The sequence below is a fragment of the Physeter macrocephalus genome, chromosome 20 (assembly GCF_002837175.3).
Source record: "Physeter macrocephalus isolate SW-GA chromosome 20, ASM283717v5, whole genome shotgun sequence".
Lineage (NCBI taxonomy): Eukaryota > Metazoa > Chordata > Mammalia > Artiodactyla > Physeteridae > Physeter > Physeter macrocephalus.
The window spans coordinates 111295768-111311479 of record NC_041233.1 but is presented as its reverse complement, the minus strand read 5'-3'; the positions used below and the strand labels follow the sequence as shown (position 1 = coordinate 111311479).

General features: G+C 42.8%; 1 protein-coding gene across 1 annotated transcript in view; it reads left to right on the top strand.

Annotated features, from left to right (window-relative positions):
- CSMD1 (CUB and Sushi multiple domains 1) overlaps positions 1–15712 on the top strand; it is a 611399-nt gene that overhangs the window by 451026 nt on the left and 144661 nt on the right. Inside the window, exon 36 of the mRNA XM_028481319.1 lies at positions 500–709. Within this exon, the coding sequence (XP_028337120.1) occupies positions 500–709 (210 nt within the window). The remainder of the gene's footprint in view (positions 1–499; positions 710–15712) is intronic.

The window sequence follows — 15712 nt, the reverse complement described above, 5'->3', positions numbered from 1 at the left end:
ACTAAGAAATTTCTTGTGCAGTGGTATGCCCTTCCATTTAAAAGCCACTTTTAAAGACTGTTGCATTTTGTTAGATCTGTATTGGCTTCTTCCTTGATAAAGCCACAAATTAAGGATGATTTGACGTACGATTACAACCTTGTGTCTCTGGTTGTGATGATTATAATAGCAGCTGGACAAAATCACTGCCATATGTATGGATATAAGTCACCATTCTAAGACTTATACCTGCATGTCTCTGTGATGCAATGCTGGTAACACCCGTATTTCACAAATAAGTTGACTTAGGGGCATTTACTACATGGACAAAGGTCACACAGCTAGTAGGTAGCTGAGGTGACACTGAACCAGGGATCCTTGTAATTCACAGAGGGTGTGCTCCACTCGGCCTCCTAGAGAGATGCTGTTTGGGGAAACTGATACAACTTTAATCCCTATTGGCAAACATTATCACAAAATTTGATATTAACTTCCACCGATTTTGCATATTTTTTCATAGGTGCACACATTCAATTTCTGAATTTTTCTACCGAAGCTAATCATGACTACCTTGAAATTCAAAACGGACCTTTCCACAGCAGCCCGATGATGGGGCAGTTCAGTGGCCCCGACCTGCCTGCGCCCTTGCTGAGCACAACCCATGAAACGCTCATCCACTTTTACAGCGACCACTCGCAGAGCCGGCCAGGGTTTAAACTCACTTACCAAGGTAAGGAGGCAAAACACATCTGGGGATGCTTCTTACAGGTAAATTGTAAGGGTAAACCTCCCTAGCCGGTTAAAGGCTTGTACAGCTGGAGTCATTTCTAGTTGGGCACAGTTTTCTGATTGGGAGTGGAGTGGAGTCTTGGCTGTTGTACACACAAGTCAGGACACAGACGCAAGGAGCAGGGTCAGCCATGCACTGTCCCTGCTTCACCTGAAGTCCCTTGTCTCTTCCCCCAGTGGCCACCATCACCACCTTCAAGCCCCTTGGCCCCATCACCAGGTAGCCTTCTCACCTGTCACCATGTCCTCTTGGCCACGTGTAGGTACTTCCCATCAGGACCATGGTGCAGGGAGTCCGTTCACAGTGAAAGTGGGTCTGACCGTGTCTCCCGTGCCCTTAAGCCTTGTCTCAGCTCAAAGTAATGGTTCTATGTACTATTCAAGCCATGTTCAAATTATGCCAGAAAAAAAAATGAGAATGAACCTTACTTGTTTTTAAACCATCAAAATATGAGATCTCTAACAAAAGTTTGAATCTACCATTATCAAAGCAGTTTTGACATGTGAAAAAGTTCAAAGTTTTCATTTCAAACACAGTAATTTAGCTGGCCTTTTCTTGAATGTTGTTAATTCAAATGAAGTTGAAAATGTCAAAAGTGGAGTCTTTTTTTAACACAGCAAAATCACTTGATTTCTTTAATTTCATAGGCTACCCTGGAAAAATAGAGATTTTATATTTTAATACTGAAAAAGAATGGCATTTTGTGTTGAACTCTTAGACCTTGTTACTTCAGTTGTTACTTAAAATATAAATTTACGTTTCCAGAATTTGGGTCTCTTAAAATAGGAATCCAGGTAGGAGAAAAAAGAGAGGGTGGTACAGGTTGAGGAATGCAACAGGAGACCTTGCCAGGATTTCTCTAGGTCTGTCTGTGTCTTTCATTCCGTCTCACCTCGATCCCCCTCCGTCTCAGCCAAGGGTGTCACTTCCTCCTGGAAAGGCTCACACACACACAGAACAGCGGAAGGGAGACAGCTTCCCCCAGGCCAGCGCGGAGGTCTGCCCGCAACTCTGCTTGGCCTCCTTTTGGAGACAAGAGAATGCTCCCCCTGCCCCGCTTCCAGGCAACCCCTCCCGGGCTCTAGGCTCTAGAATGTTTCTTTCTACTCTGTCAGGGCTGTCAAGGCCAGAATCCTCTTCCCTTTATTGCATTTCCAGCTGCTACTTCTCTACCAGATCTTTCTTATTAGTGTTTCAGATATACTCAAATTCCTGTCTCCCTCACACACACCCCTGTTTATATTTAATTTTAATGACCTGCATCTTCCTTCAGCTCCCGCTTTGTAAGAAACCTCTGGGAGGAATGGTCTAGCCCAGCTCTCCCAGCGTCTCCTCCTCTTCCTCACTTCTCCTGTCCACCCGCAGGCATCTGTCGTTAACACCCGCCGATCAGCCGGGTCGGCAGTTCTTTGTGTTGTCTGAGACTCTCCAGTGGGGGTGATGGGACCGGCCAGACAGATTAGCAAGAGGCGAACAAGTTAATGAACAAGTTCATTAACATGCCCGTCATCCGGACACACAGACACCTGGGAGAACCCCGAAGTGAGTCGCTCCAAGGAGTGGTTAGAGCTCGGGTTTAGGTACCATCCGAGGCTAAAACAAAGGAGAAGGGTTTGGGGCTTCTAGGAAGGGGAGGTGGCAATGGGGAGAAGAGCAGGAAACGTGCGGTTCACAGGGGTTGCTGAGTCAGGCTTGTTGTGCTGATTTAACGAGGGGAGAAAGCTCTGCAAATGGACATTTTCTTCGTAACTGTGCATTTCCTCTACAAAAGGGGACCCTGCGCCCTGTTTGTAGAGCCCTCCCCTGCATCTGCTTGTTCTCAAAATACCCCACGGTTTATCGAGCGAACACGGGTGTAGCTCTTTCCAGTACCTACACGAGGCCTCAGCAGGCCTGATGGAGCCCACAGCCGTCTCGTCTCCCACACAAGTGAGGGCCCACGGGCCCACCCATCGGTGTCTGTCTCAGCATCTGGGCGCTGAGCCTGAGGCAGCTGCCGTCGCCTGTCATTCCGCAGACCCTCACGGACCCTCTGCCGCTGCCCGTGCTCCACTGCGTCCCTCCTACAGCCTCCAGCCCCACCCCGTTTCAGCCAGAAAGCCCCAGCCGGCGGCGGGTGCAGTCCCCTCTGGGACCCTGTCCTTCCTGGTACCTTTGTGTGTGAGCTGCCCCCTCCCTGTCCCGACTTAAAAACCACTGATTCTCCACGGCTGCTCAGAGAGGCTTCTTTCCGCCCTGAGGCTGAAGCACCAAAGGCTCCTATAACTGGTGTCAAATGCAAAACAAATTCAGATTTAGTAAGAAGAGACTTCTATTGGGAAGGGTTATTTATTGCAAGAGGGGAAGAGGTCTATTGCCATAGAGAGAACAAGGCTCCGGCCATAAGGTCAGCAAGCATCTCGAGGGTTAGGAAAAGGCTTTTCCTTCATGGAGAGCAGTAAACAAAGCTAGAAGAAGCTGGGGGTAGGGGCTGCGGTGACCGGGAGGGACATGAGGGGATGTGGGTGAAAGCAGGTCTTTCCCTGAGGCCAACCTGTCTGTGGCCCAGGCTGAGGGTGGGCCAACGGTTAGGGGGAAGAAAAGCGTAACTGAAGTTTGGTTTACAAGAGTTTTGTTCCAGTTGACCAATGAGGACCAAACAGTTCAGCTAACCTTTTAAAGGGAAAGCATGGGAATTTGGAGGATTTTGTCAGGTCCCGTCACGGGTAACCAAAGGGCACCTTGACTCTTATCTCAGTCCTGGGGGAAGTGGTTCTTTGCACTAAGTCATTTCCTGAAACACAGAGGAGGTAGGGAAGGGGGTGGGTTTCCTCACCTCAACTTTTCTCTGGGATTCCTGAGCTCAGGTGAACGTTCACATTGTCATTGGGAAGAGAACGGAGCAGGGTCTGAGGGCTCAGATTCAAAGCCTTACTAGTTAAAGGAATCCCACCCGTGAGCTCCGACCCGGGCCTTGACGCTAACACAGGTTTGCTGATAACTAAACTGCTCCTGTGCACGTGACTGCACTTGACTCTCTATCCAGAGTCAAAAAGGAACATAGGAAATATGCAAAAGAACCCAAACAGAACACTGAGAAGCCAGAAAGAAAAGTGAGCCCTGAGTGGTGGTGGTAGAGAAGATGCAAAGTCATGCATTCTCAAGGACTGAGGAAAATTCATATGCTGAACTGAGATTTTTACCTTTCCTGCAAATGTTTGTGTAGGGGACCCTGCTTTTCTAGGTTCTTGACTGAGACCCCCTGTAAAAAAAGGCAGATTAACAGTGGAAAATCAGAAGTTAATAACGTGTATGCCTGCTGCATACAGAGGAGATTCCCAGGGAACCTGATTAACTCCCCAGCATGGCCCAAGCCACCACCTTAAACACCACCCCAGCTGAAGAGGCAGAAGCTGGGGGGAGTCAGGGGAGGTGAGCAGGAAAGCAGAGGAGACAGGCTTACAGTTGCTGTGCAGATTGAGGCCTTTTTTTCTTCTCCATTGATAAGTTGCTAGAGGTTTAGCCATCTTTCTCTTCCTGGAACAGAGAAAGGACACCCTTACAAAGGGAGTGTTCCCTCATAAATGTATTCATAAATGTGTCTTATAAACAGGTTACCTGTACTCTGTTTTCAGAGATTCCCCCATTTCTGCAGTTTCTTTAAAATAACCAGAGACTTCCCTGGTGGCGCAGTGGTTAAGAATCCGCCTGCCAATGCAGGGGACACGGGTTCCATCCCTGGTTCAGGAAGATCCCACATGCCGCGGAGCAGCTAAGCCCGTGCGCCACAACTACTGACCCTGCACTCTAGAGCCCGCGAGCCACAACTACTGAGCCCGCGTGCCACAACTACTGTAGCCCGTGCGCCTAGAGCCCGTGCTCCGCAACAAGAGAAGCCACCGCAATGAGAAGCCCGCGCGCCGCAACGAAGAGTAGCCTCCACTCAGTGCAGCTAGAGAAAGCCTGTGCAGCAACCAAGACCCAACGCAGCCAAAAAATAACTTTTAAAAAATAAAAACCTAAAGAAATAATAACCAGCTCAAGATAATCCTCATGCCAAAGACATATTTGGGGGGCAAATTCTGCTCCCCTTCATCTGTCTAGATACAGAGTCATCTCTCTTTAAATTAAAAAAGAAGCTTTTGTGAGGGTCACAGCAGTGTTCTTCTCTGGGCTTCTCCCTCTTTGTTTCCCTCCGTCAGAGTTGCCAGTGGTGATTTAAAATCCAATTTGTAAGTTTACAGATTCACCTTTCACATGATTAGGTGACCATCAGAAAAAAATAAAATAAGAAACAACACTCAAATTTCCAATTAAATTATGCTAGTGTCCCTGTCATATGTCTGATATCCACAATTTGTAGTGCCTGTCTCTTGACCACTCAGGCCTGGCCAGAGTAGATCCTGGCACAAGGCTGCACCATCAGAACGTTAAGGGGAAAAGGTGGTTTGGGCCTGGATTCCTGAGAAGGGGCACGAGGAGTCTGCAGAGATGGTGAGATTGAAGCCTGGATTTCTTTGCGCCTGAGTCTGACTTTATGCAGGGTTACAGTCTGTCCTTCCGAAGGGTGTTGTTTATATATATAAATGTTCCGTAAGGTGTTTATTCCCAATGTAGGTTTTAAAATGAATACAAGCTAAGGGCTGGAGACTTTTTAAGAGCTGGGGTTGCGGGACCTTGGCCCTCTGGGTTTGGCTGAATCCCATAACCCTTCAGTCAGCTCCCAGGCAAGAGGTAGTTACACGGCTTGGAGCCACTGAAGCTCGGCTCCTGTCCTCCAGGGCAACTGCAGAGTGGGGGCACTTATCACCCCTGATGTCACATTTCAGAGGGACAGTCCCCAGGTCCTTGAGAAAGACACACCTGGGCTGTAAAACTGACAAGAGGCTTTTACGAAGATTTACATACATCTCCAAGGGACAGAGGGAAAATATACAGTGACAAGTTTTCTAAAATAAACGCTCTAAGAAAAGGGAGAACGGCAGAGTCTGGATGCAGCCTGGCCAGGTCAGAGGCGAAGGACGCGTTTGTAGATGAGCCCATGTGGTGAGGACATTCAATTGTGAAATGATTTGCATCCCACGTTGAGAAGTTGAATTTTATTCTCTAGGCCCATGGTTCTAGAATTCAAGGGATCCATGACTTGAATGGTAAATATCTACCCCATGAGATATAGATATTATAATTTATGTATAATATTAATATACATAATATCTCTGTATAAATGTAAAAATACAATTTAAATATTTTCCTCTTAACCTCTAATGATGCGAATGTAGTATTAGCGTAACCTGTGCTTTGTCACCAAATCACAGATAATTCCATGTTTTATTACAATCATTGCAGATATCTCAAAATATTACTATACAGTATTGTAAAGTGACATTAGTTATTAGACTTGCCACCTGCCATTTAGTGAAATAACAACACATCTAGTACATCTAGTACTATACCACAAGTCTGGCTTTCACACTTTCATAAGTAAATTTTTCCTTTGTAATCTGATGTATTTCTTTATGCATTTAAAATATTAGTTTGAGGTTATTGGACGTCAGCAGAATGCTAAAGGAGTTCATATGAAAACTCTTAGGAAAGCTGATGGGTAATAAACTGTTGAATGTTTAAAAGTGGCTGTCTTAGTCCATTCAGGCTGCTTTAACAGAATACCATAGCCTGAGTGGCTTTTAAACAGCAGATACGTATTGCTCACAGTTCTGGAGGCTGTGACTCCAAGATCAAGGTGCTGGCAGAGACACGCTTCCTGGTTCCTAGACAGCATCTTCTCACTCTGTCATCACTTGGCAGAAAGGGTGAGGGAGCTCTGCGGGGCCTGCATTATAAGGGCACCAACCCCATTTATGGGGCTCCACCCTCATGACCTATCACCTCCCAAAGGCGCCACTTCCAAAACCCTCACATTGGGAGTTAGGATTCAACATACAAATCTGGGGACACAAACACTCAGTATATAGCAGTGAAAATTACATTAGTCATGTTCATTTTTTAAAAGCTTAGTCTCCACGTACATTGTGGACTGCTAAGCAGGCAAGAAATGGGTTTGGCAAAAAGAGGGAGACTGGAGGTAAAAAGACACGTTTAAGAGACAATTTTAAAGTTTCAGGCATGGATGGGGACCACGTGCCCAGGCTGAGGCGGTGTGCTTGGTACCTACTGCAGAGGAAATAATGAGGGTGATGTGGTGGGTGGCGGAGCCTCTCCCTGAGTCTGAGACTTGAAGAACGGAAAGGAGCCAGGGGGACGTAAAGAGCAGGGAAGTGTGTCCGGGTGGAGAGAGGAGCTCCCATGTTCAAAGAACAGAGAGGAAAGAGCTGGAGTGCTGAGGGGAACAGGGTCTGAGAGGTTTGCAGGATGGAGACTGTTTGGGAGTTGGGTGGTGGTAACACATTCAGAGTTGTTTCCAGGTGCAATGTAAAGTCATTGAAGGACGTTAGCAAAAGATAAGTCCCTGCAATGCAGAGAATGGATTGTTGGAGGGGGAGGGAGGAGAGGAGAGAAAGCAACAAACCCAGTGAGAAAGGCCCAGGAGAGATGCAGGTCTCAACTTCAAAACAGCTTTCTTTCATTGTGTCACCTTCATCTGGCTCTTAGATCAACTTAGAATTTGAATGGTATTACCGTGAACCCCATGCTCCTCTTTCATATTTCTGTACCTCTGGTCTCTCCCCCTTCCCTATTCCTACTGAAGTGTATTCTGTTAAAATATGAGCATTTCATTCGTCATCATCATTTTAAACTTGGTTAGTACATGGTAGTCTTCACTGTTTGACACGATCTTAGTATTTGAGTCGATAAGAAAAGTATAGCATAATTATTTCTCCTACGTCATAAGCTGCCAATTAAGTGGTATATCTCAGTTGACCCCAAGAACTTTTCAGAAGTCTCCCCCATTTTGAATATTCTTAATAATATATTGAAAAATTTAACTTTTCTTTCTTTATTGACATTGCAAAAGTCAAATACAGATTCCCATGCTAGTACTGTTTGCCATGTAGTTTTGAAACTAGATTTTATCTTACGTAGCTTTAAACTGCCACAGTTCAAAAAAGTGTTTTTGTTTTCTTTCTCGATATTTTCCAGATAGGGTTACTAAAGGCCATGTCTGCATAGCTCCAAAAGCTACCAATTAGTTCACTCCAAAAAGAATGTTTAAAAAAAAAAAAAAAAAGGAAGGAAGGAAGGGAACAACGATACCACAAAAAGTCTGTGTAGGAATCATTTAGACTAGAGATCATAAAGCTGCTGTGATTGTTAGCAAAATATTCATATTTTTTAAATTGTCAATATTTAGAATTAGATTTCACATAATTGGTGAAAGACCCATAGATCCACTTTCCCTTTTCCTGTTGCAATGTCAGGAACGACTTTTGGCCACATTGGCAGGTGGGAGCCGTCCCCTGAAGTGTCAGAGTGATGGCCCTTCCAGGGTGTAGAGGCATTGACTTGAGAAATCTCCTGTAGTTGCCTGCAAGCTGTGATCCCACACTGTCTGCCTGGCCTGTAGGCTTTCGAATTTGTTGAGTCCGCATCTAGGCCATCTGGTTGGTTGAGCAAACGTTTTATTTACTTGACACCTGACTCTACATTTAAGTATCCACATTTTTAAAAAGAAAAATCCCTAAGTAATGTATTTTTATGTAGGCAGTTAATTTGCTATAATTGAGAGATATAAAAACAAATTAAGTAAAAAAGAAGGAGAACACGAATATGAGGCATTCTGATTTCTTGCAGAGTATCTTACCTGACAGGGATGAAACTTAATTAGATAGTTTGTCATTTTATAAAATTTATAAGTTGGCAAAGTGACACAACTCTGATGTGTGTGTGTCACATCAAAATTCCTAGGTTCCACCTGAGATTTATAAGTTAAGCTTATGATTAATAACTCATAAGAAGATGCATAAATCATGCAGATAATTCTTGTCATTCTCAATGATGTCTGTGTTGTACCCCTTATTCCTAAGCCTTTTCATTTATTTATGACCATATGAAGGTCAAAAATGCTACTAGTAGATGTAGCTGTCTTGAAGTTAAATGACTTACACAGAACTTGAGAAATGAAAGATGAACTGTGTGAAATAAAATTGAGTTCGTGTACCCTACTTCTAAGTCAAAAACTGGAAGATGGGAGATAGGACGAAGATATTTATCAACTAATTAGATATCAGTCAGAAAATGTAATAGATATCAGAAAGATGACTACACGATTCCATTGGCTGTCACGTTAAGCGCCTATAATTTAAACACTTGATGCAAATATCGTTTGAGATTGATATATGTGAATAATCGTTATTTTTCCCAGATCCAAACAAAGGATTCTCCTAAGAAAGAGAAAATTCTGTGTGTTATCTTATTCTTGTAGTATAAGGTATGGGCTTACTGGTACTGAGATTTTTTTTCGTAATATTTGTGAAATGTTGCCATATTAAGATTTTTAGTGACTTTCTTTTCCTTTTGTTTTTTGTGACTTGACATTTGGCGAAGCTGAATATTTATCTTCCTTCTTTCCTTCTTTCCCTATTTCCTCTCTTCCTCCCTCCCTTCCTTCCTTCCTTCCTTCCTCCTCTCCTCCTCCCTCCCTTATCTTTCTTTCTCTCTCTTACTTTCTTTATCTTTCTTACACTATAAAGCATAATTGTTGAATGCCAAAAACGTAAAGATAATTTTAAGTACTTCAACCATAGGTGGTAAAAACATCTTTTTCCTTTTGCTATATGTGCTATGCACCTTAAAAAAAATGGCCAACATAATAGGATATGTTAAATCTGCTTATTCATGCATACAATCACAAAACCATTGCATTTTTAGTGAATTCAATCTATGAGAAAATAGACTATAGTTTGTGGATACCAATTTTTTCCCCTTTAGGAGGAAAAGCAATTAAACTGCTTTTATGTGCAGTGAGCAACTGAAGAATTCATTCTAACTGATTGTGTAAGCCCACTCACTGTTCCTTACAGATACGACCATAATTTATACATGAAATTGACACGCGTCTAAGACTGTCGCTCTTTTTCCTTCTAACGTGATATTCTGAGTCATTGAGGAGTAAAGGCGGGGAGCTTCCTCTGTCCTTTTCCACCGTCTGCATGAGTGAATCAGGCTCTCAACATGAGGCTCTTTATAAAGTAGCCTATTTCACATAAAAATGCTTAAAACAGTGGGTAATACGTAGTTGTATCAATTCTCATGCCTACAATGGTGGTTCATGGACTAGAGTCTTGGAGACTAGGGTCCAAATCTTAAAAGTTGTCCAGTTTCCTCCCTGCAGGTCATGTGGATTTGCTTTTCCTTTTATGGGTTTGCTGAAAGTAAAAGTAACAATCTCAACCACTTTCTGCCTTAAGAGAGCTATTCCTCTGAAGCAAAGGCACACCTGGACGGGTATGTCAGTGGATGTGTCTCCTAGGTGACGGCGCCTTCAGGTGTCCACATCCCCGTTGAGATGTGCCCTGTGCTCTTCATCAGTCCTCCCCAAGCTCCTGATGCAGTGAAGGGATTCTGAGTCTGATGTGTGAGTCTGTAGTCTTAGTGAGTCCGACAGTTCCTTTGCGTCGAAATAAAAGTTTCTCCACCAGGTAAAGGCTATTGTGTAAAAGGATTCCTGGGCACTTAATCCTTGGTCGGTCGAAGCACAAGACACAATTGTAGTTGCAACTGTGAACAAGCAATCTGGTGAACCGTCCTGCAGGGGAGCCTTCAGGCAGTGGGAAAGGCATGGGGTTGGCTGCAGCCTTAACAGTAATGTAGGTGGGTGTCATCAGTAGGTTCTGGGATCAAGGTGTTCACATAAGGAACACAGAACATTTAGGTGGACAGTCTATCTTAAAAATGAGAACTAGGGTTCTATCCTCGTTACAAAGGGAGGTGATGTGTTATCCTAGTCGTGATAACAGCCACTTTGGAAAACCGATGAGCTTGTGTATGTGTGCCTTTGAGAAATTCAATTGACCACAACACGAGCCTTAGCCACTTCTGTGACCAGATTAATCTTTTCATTGAGAGGAAGCCGAGGACTTGAAAAGGGCTTGGAGGTCATATTCAGCGTAGACCTTGATGCAGACTGCAGTCTCTCCTCCCTGTAAGGAGGCTGTTTTCTTAAAGTATTTCACACAATCCCCGTGTTAGAAGTTGCTTCTCCCCCCTGGTCTGCCCGCATCTGATAAGTGGCTCAAGAGCTCTGCCTGGAGTGAAGGAATTTCATCCTAGAAACCAGACATTTCTTACAGTCAAGACTTAGCCTTGCTGAACTGATATGTACAAACCATGTTCATTGCGTTTATTATCTCTGTTAATTCTTGTGAATAAGATAGGTATCTTCGATCTCCTTTCATAAATGAAGAAATGGGCCTCGGGAGTGGAAGTGGTTTGGTCAGCATCCCAGATCCATTAGATGGGAGACCCAGGTCCAGCTCAAGTCCCTGGGCTCCCTTCCAGCACATCCCAGGGCCTCTACTATTTTACAAAACGACCTCCAGGCTCTTGTATGTGCTTCAGAAACCTGTTTCTCTTGATGATGATGATGATGATGATTCACTTTCTAATTCAACTTTTCAATGATAGATCTGACAACAGATCTTGTAGAACAACTGGATAACACCTCAAAAAGTCTTTAGGAGTTGTCAAATATGGAAATATATGCAAATATATGAAGGACTCGATGTTCTTCAGTTGAAACAGAATTTGTTTGAAAGTGGTGATTTTTACTTCTGTTTATGCTAGAAGTGGCTTTCTTATCAAATTCCAGTGAAGTGATCTTTTCTTTTTCTCTCTTAGTTGTTGTTGTTTTTTTCTCAAATTAAAATGTGTTATATTATTAAAGCGAGTTTATGGGAATTAATGACCATGAGTGATGAGTAGAGGACAACAAAACTGTGCTTAGATGAGGGTCTGACACTTGGTTGAGCGATTCTTCACTCTCAAGCCCAGAGGTCACATTAATTAAACTCCCACCTCTGAAACCAGGTATATGGACACATCACAGATATTCAGAGGTACATGGACATAGACAATACAGGTAATAAAAAAATCTACTGCATCTGTGCTAAACAGCACACAATGGGAATCCTTCCAAAATTCATCTATTTTTCACACACTAAAGAATTATTTTTATTACTTCTTTTTAGTTACTTTAATTCAGACACCTAATAGTCCTGTAGATCAATGCATGTATCACTGTGTAAGTATGACCATGAGTCAAACTTTGGGAAAGACATTTTTTATAAAAAGAGAATGTGACTTATGACTTAGTTGAAAATTTGGGAATATTGATATTGATATTTAAATAGTGAAGGACTCCATTCAATAGGAGATTTAGAACAAAGACCTAAAAATAGTGTCACTGATATTTATACTTAGTGTATAATTCACAATTAAAAACACGTTTAATTGGGATTGTAAATTCTTAAGAAAACTCTGAAATGAGCTGTGGGTTTCGTATTATGTCTTTTGCCTGGCAGATATGATTTATGTGATAAAGAATGGGTCCTGGCTTTTAAAAACATGTCGCTGTCCATTTGTTAACATGTCCTAATGCCTCTCCTATGGCTTGGCGCATTTCATTACTAGATTCTCCCCTTGTAAGAGCTGTAGACCATAAACAAGGGCAGGGGCTCTGGGAGGACGGCCTCCGGAGCTCCTCTCCTGGGACTCCCCACCTTATCTCAGAGAAATGACTTCCTTCTGTCCTTGGGCCCCTCCTGTTCCCTGTGCTGAAGAGTCTCCCTTTCTTGGGCATTGCCTGACTTGCATCTTCTCCCCACTCCGATCTCAATTTCAGTGTTAATTGTTCAAGGAAGCGGTTTTTGATCACCCTCACTTACCTTCATCCTGGGATTTTTTTCCCCTTTATTTTAGTCCTTGTTTATTTTTTAAATAATAGTTTACACAACTTACAATTGTTATACATAATTACCAACGTATTGATTTATTTGTGTCTGTTTCCCTAAATAGAATGTAAGTTCCATGAGAGCAGGACCCATTTTTGTCTAGTTTCCATTTGTAACTAGTATTTATAACACAGTAGACCCTCAATACATGATTTTTATCTTACTCAATAAATGAATAGGTAATAAAAACTATAGTCCTGCCTACCTGGGCTGGCATTCTCTCTCCCTTTTTTGCCCTTTAATTCCTATACAGGACAACTGCGTTAGTGCCATTAAGAAAAGAAAGAAAAAACATTTTTTTCTTTTAATCAAAGGTAACAGAGCTGTTGGACTTAGAAAGGCAACCCTGAAATTTCTATCTCAATCCCTTTCACAGAGTTTAGATGGTGGGTAGAAATAGGCTGGCTTTATAAATCCCTAAAGAGACCTTGAATGCTGGTCTTAAATTATGCCACAAGCCACATAACACATGTAGGGAAATGCATTGTGTGACATATTATTAGTGTGTGTGGTGAACGTTTGGAGCATGTGTGTGTGAGTCTGTCCTAAATGCTGTTTCATGTGACCGTTCATGAGGAATCTCTGTTACTGTTACCTCCTTTATAATGTACTGTGATAACTGGTTCTTGTATTGATACCCTAAGGGCACCGCTAGAGCATGAACAGAATCTTTCAGGGAGGGTAGGGTGATGTTGAACATGGTTTAATTTGATTTTCGTCCCATGGAAACTGGCAATCCGTTTTTGATAGTTTTATTTTTTAAGTTTTATCATTAGCTGCATTTGATGTATTAGAGGACTCATTTCTCCAACAGAACTTACTGTATTTCAAGCAAAACAAGAATGAGAACAAGTGGCTGATTGCAGTCGAAAAGAGTATAATAAAGGAGGAAACTGGCTAATAGTTGAAATGCAGCATGGGAGTCTCTGTTCTTTTTCTGAGCATAGGTCTATAAGGTAACTTTAACTCAAACAGCAATATTGCGAGGAGGGAAACCATGCACTGTGGATATTTGCCAGGCCTGGCTTTCAGAAAGAGGCTGCTTCGTGGCCTTCCGAGCGGGGTGGTCCTTGGGAGAGGCAGGCAGCCTTGCTGTGTGATTGCCAGGCGGGCCAGGGAGAGAGGCACATTGTGGGGAAGGAGGAGAGAGGCGTGTGTGTGTGCGTGTGCGTGTGCATGTGCATGTGTGTGCGCGTGCGTGGTGTGTGTGCGTGTGCGCATGGGTGTGGGTGTGCGCGCGTGTGTGTGTGCACGCGTGTGTGGGTAGGAGTTAGCATGGAGGGTCCAGGGCCGCCCTTAGAGAGAGGCTCCCCACTCCCACCCAGAGGGCTCTTCTACCTCCAGGTTCTACTTGGTTCTGGGCCCTGGAGGAGCCAATGCCAGGAACTGTGTCAAGATGCTCCCAGACCTTGGCCACCACTGCATCTTCTGCTTTCTGCTTTCTGCTTTCTTGCTCCCAATCACTCTTCAACTGCTTATCTGACTCTTGTCCAGAGACGTATACAATTGCAAATATAAGATACTGAAATTAAGGATTTTTTAACCTGCTAACTATAGTGAGGGTTTAACCATAGTATCTTGCTGTGAGCTGTGCAGTGTCTTTATTGAAAATATAAATGAATAAATATGTATATACATATACAACTGCATATATCTATATGTATGTATGTGTATTTCTGTGGCTATTGGAAGATATGACATTACAACATCTTACCTCTCAGTATTTATGAGTCAAAATATCATAATTTATTTGTTTAGACATTTAGATTACTATAGTGTAAGTAATGATGCAATGAACATATTTAAAGATTTGGCTTTCTATTTGAAATTATTTTCATAGTAGAGATTTCTGTAAATGGTATTACTAGGTTAAATGTTTAAAAAACTGATTCTTTATGGCTCTGTTCAAATTGCTTTCCCAAAGTTTTATGGCAAATCACATTGCCATAAATGATTTACCCAATTGACTCATTGGCATTGCATATTGTTATTTTAAAGAGAAAAATACCATTTCAGTAGTTTATTCATTAAGAAAAAGCTATTAATAGTAATACTCTATAGCAAATGTTTAACAGTTGGCAAATGTTAATTAAGACAAACCCCAAACGCCAAAGAGCAACTACGCTGATCTCTCACATTGCAAGTGCACTTGTAATACGACCTGGCTGGTATCTTTCCATGTGGCCCCCGGAGTATCCTTATGGAACCATCCAATCCTTGTACCATGAAGAGAGGCCAGTTCATAGTCTAACCCTTACCTGCCCGTGAAGTCTAACCTGAGAGTTTCCAAGCCACGTACTCCATGTGTTCCAGTCTTAACAATCTGCTTAAATAGTGCTCCATTTCACACGTGTTCACGTGTCCATCAGCTATCACACAGGCTACGATGTTGTCCCTTTCATCTTATTACCAGCATCCTCTTTCACCCCCTCTTTATTCTAGGTTCTAAGTACAGAAACATTAAGTCTAAAACTCTGGCAAATGCCTGGCACAAATCATAGACCATATAATTTTTCAGGATTTATTTAAAATCACCAATGGTGATCACCTTGTTAAACTAATTATACATACAATGAAAATGTTTATTTTACTTTATTCCCCACGTGAAGGACCTCCATGGCAGTCACTTGCATCCTTTACATTATTATTCCGTTTTCAGTTGACTGTGAGGACAATGGTGCCAGGATCGTGCACGGGTCTGTTTGCAGCAGGAATGCATCGCAGGGCGAAGCTGAACTGCAGTTCCTCCTGGGTTGGTTCTTCATAGAGTGGCTTTGTTACTGTGTCAGTAGTGAGCTCCCAGCCCCTTTATGTATAAGAGCAGAGTCTAAACACTAGATGATCCTTAAAAAACTAAAAATAGAATTACCATATGATCCAGCAATCCCACTCCTGGGCATATACCCTGAGAAAACCATAATTCAAAAAGACACATGCATCCCAATGTTCATTGCAGCACTATCTACAATAGGCAGGTCATGGAAGCAACCTAAATGCCCATCGACAGACGAATGGATAAAGAAGATGTGGTATGTATATACAATGGAATATTACTCGG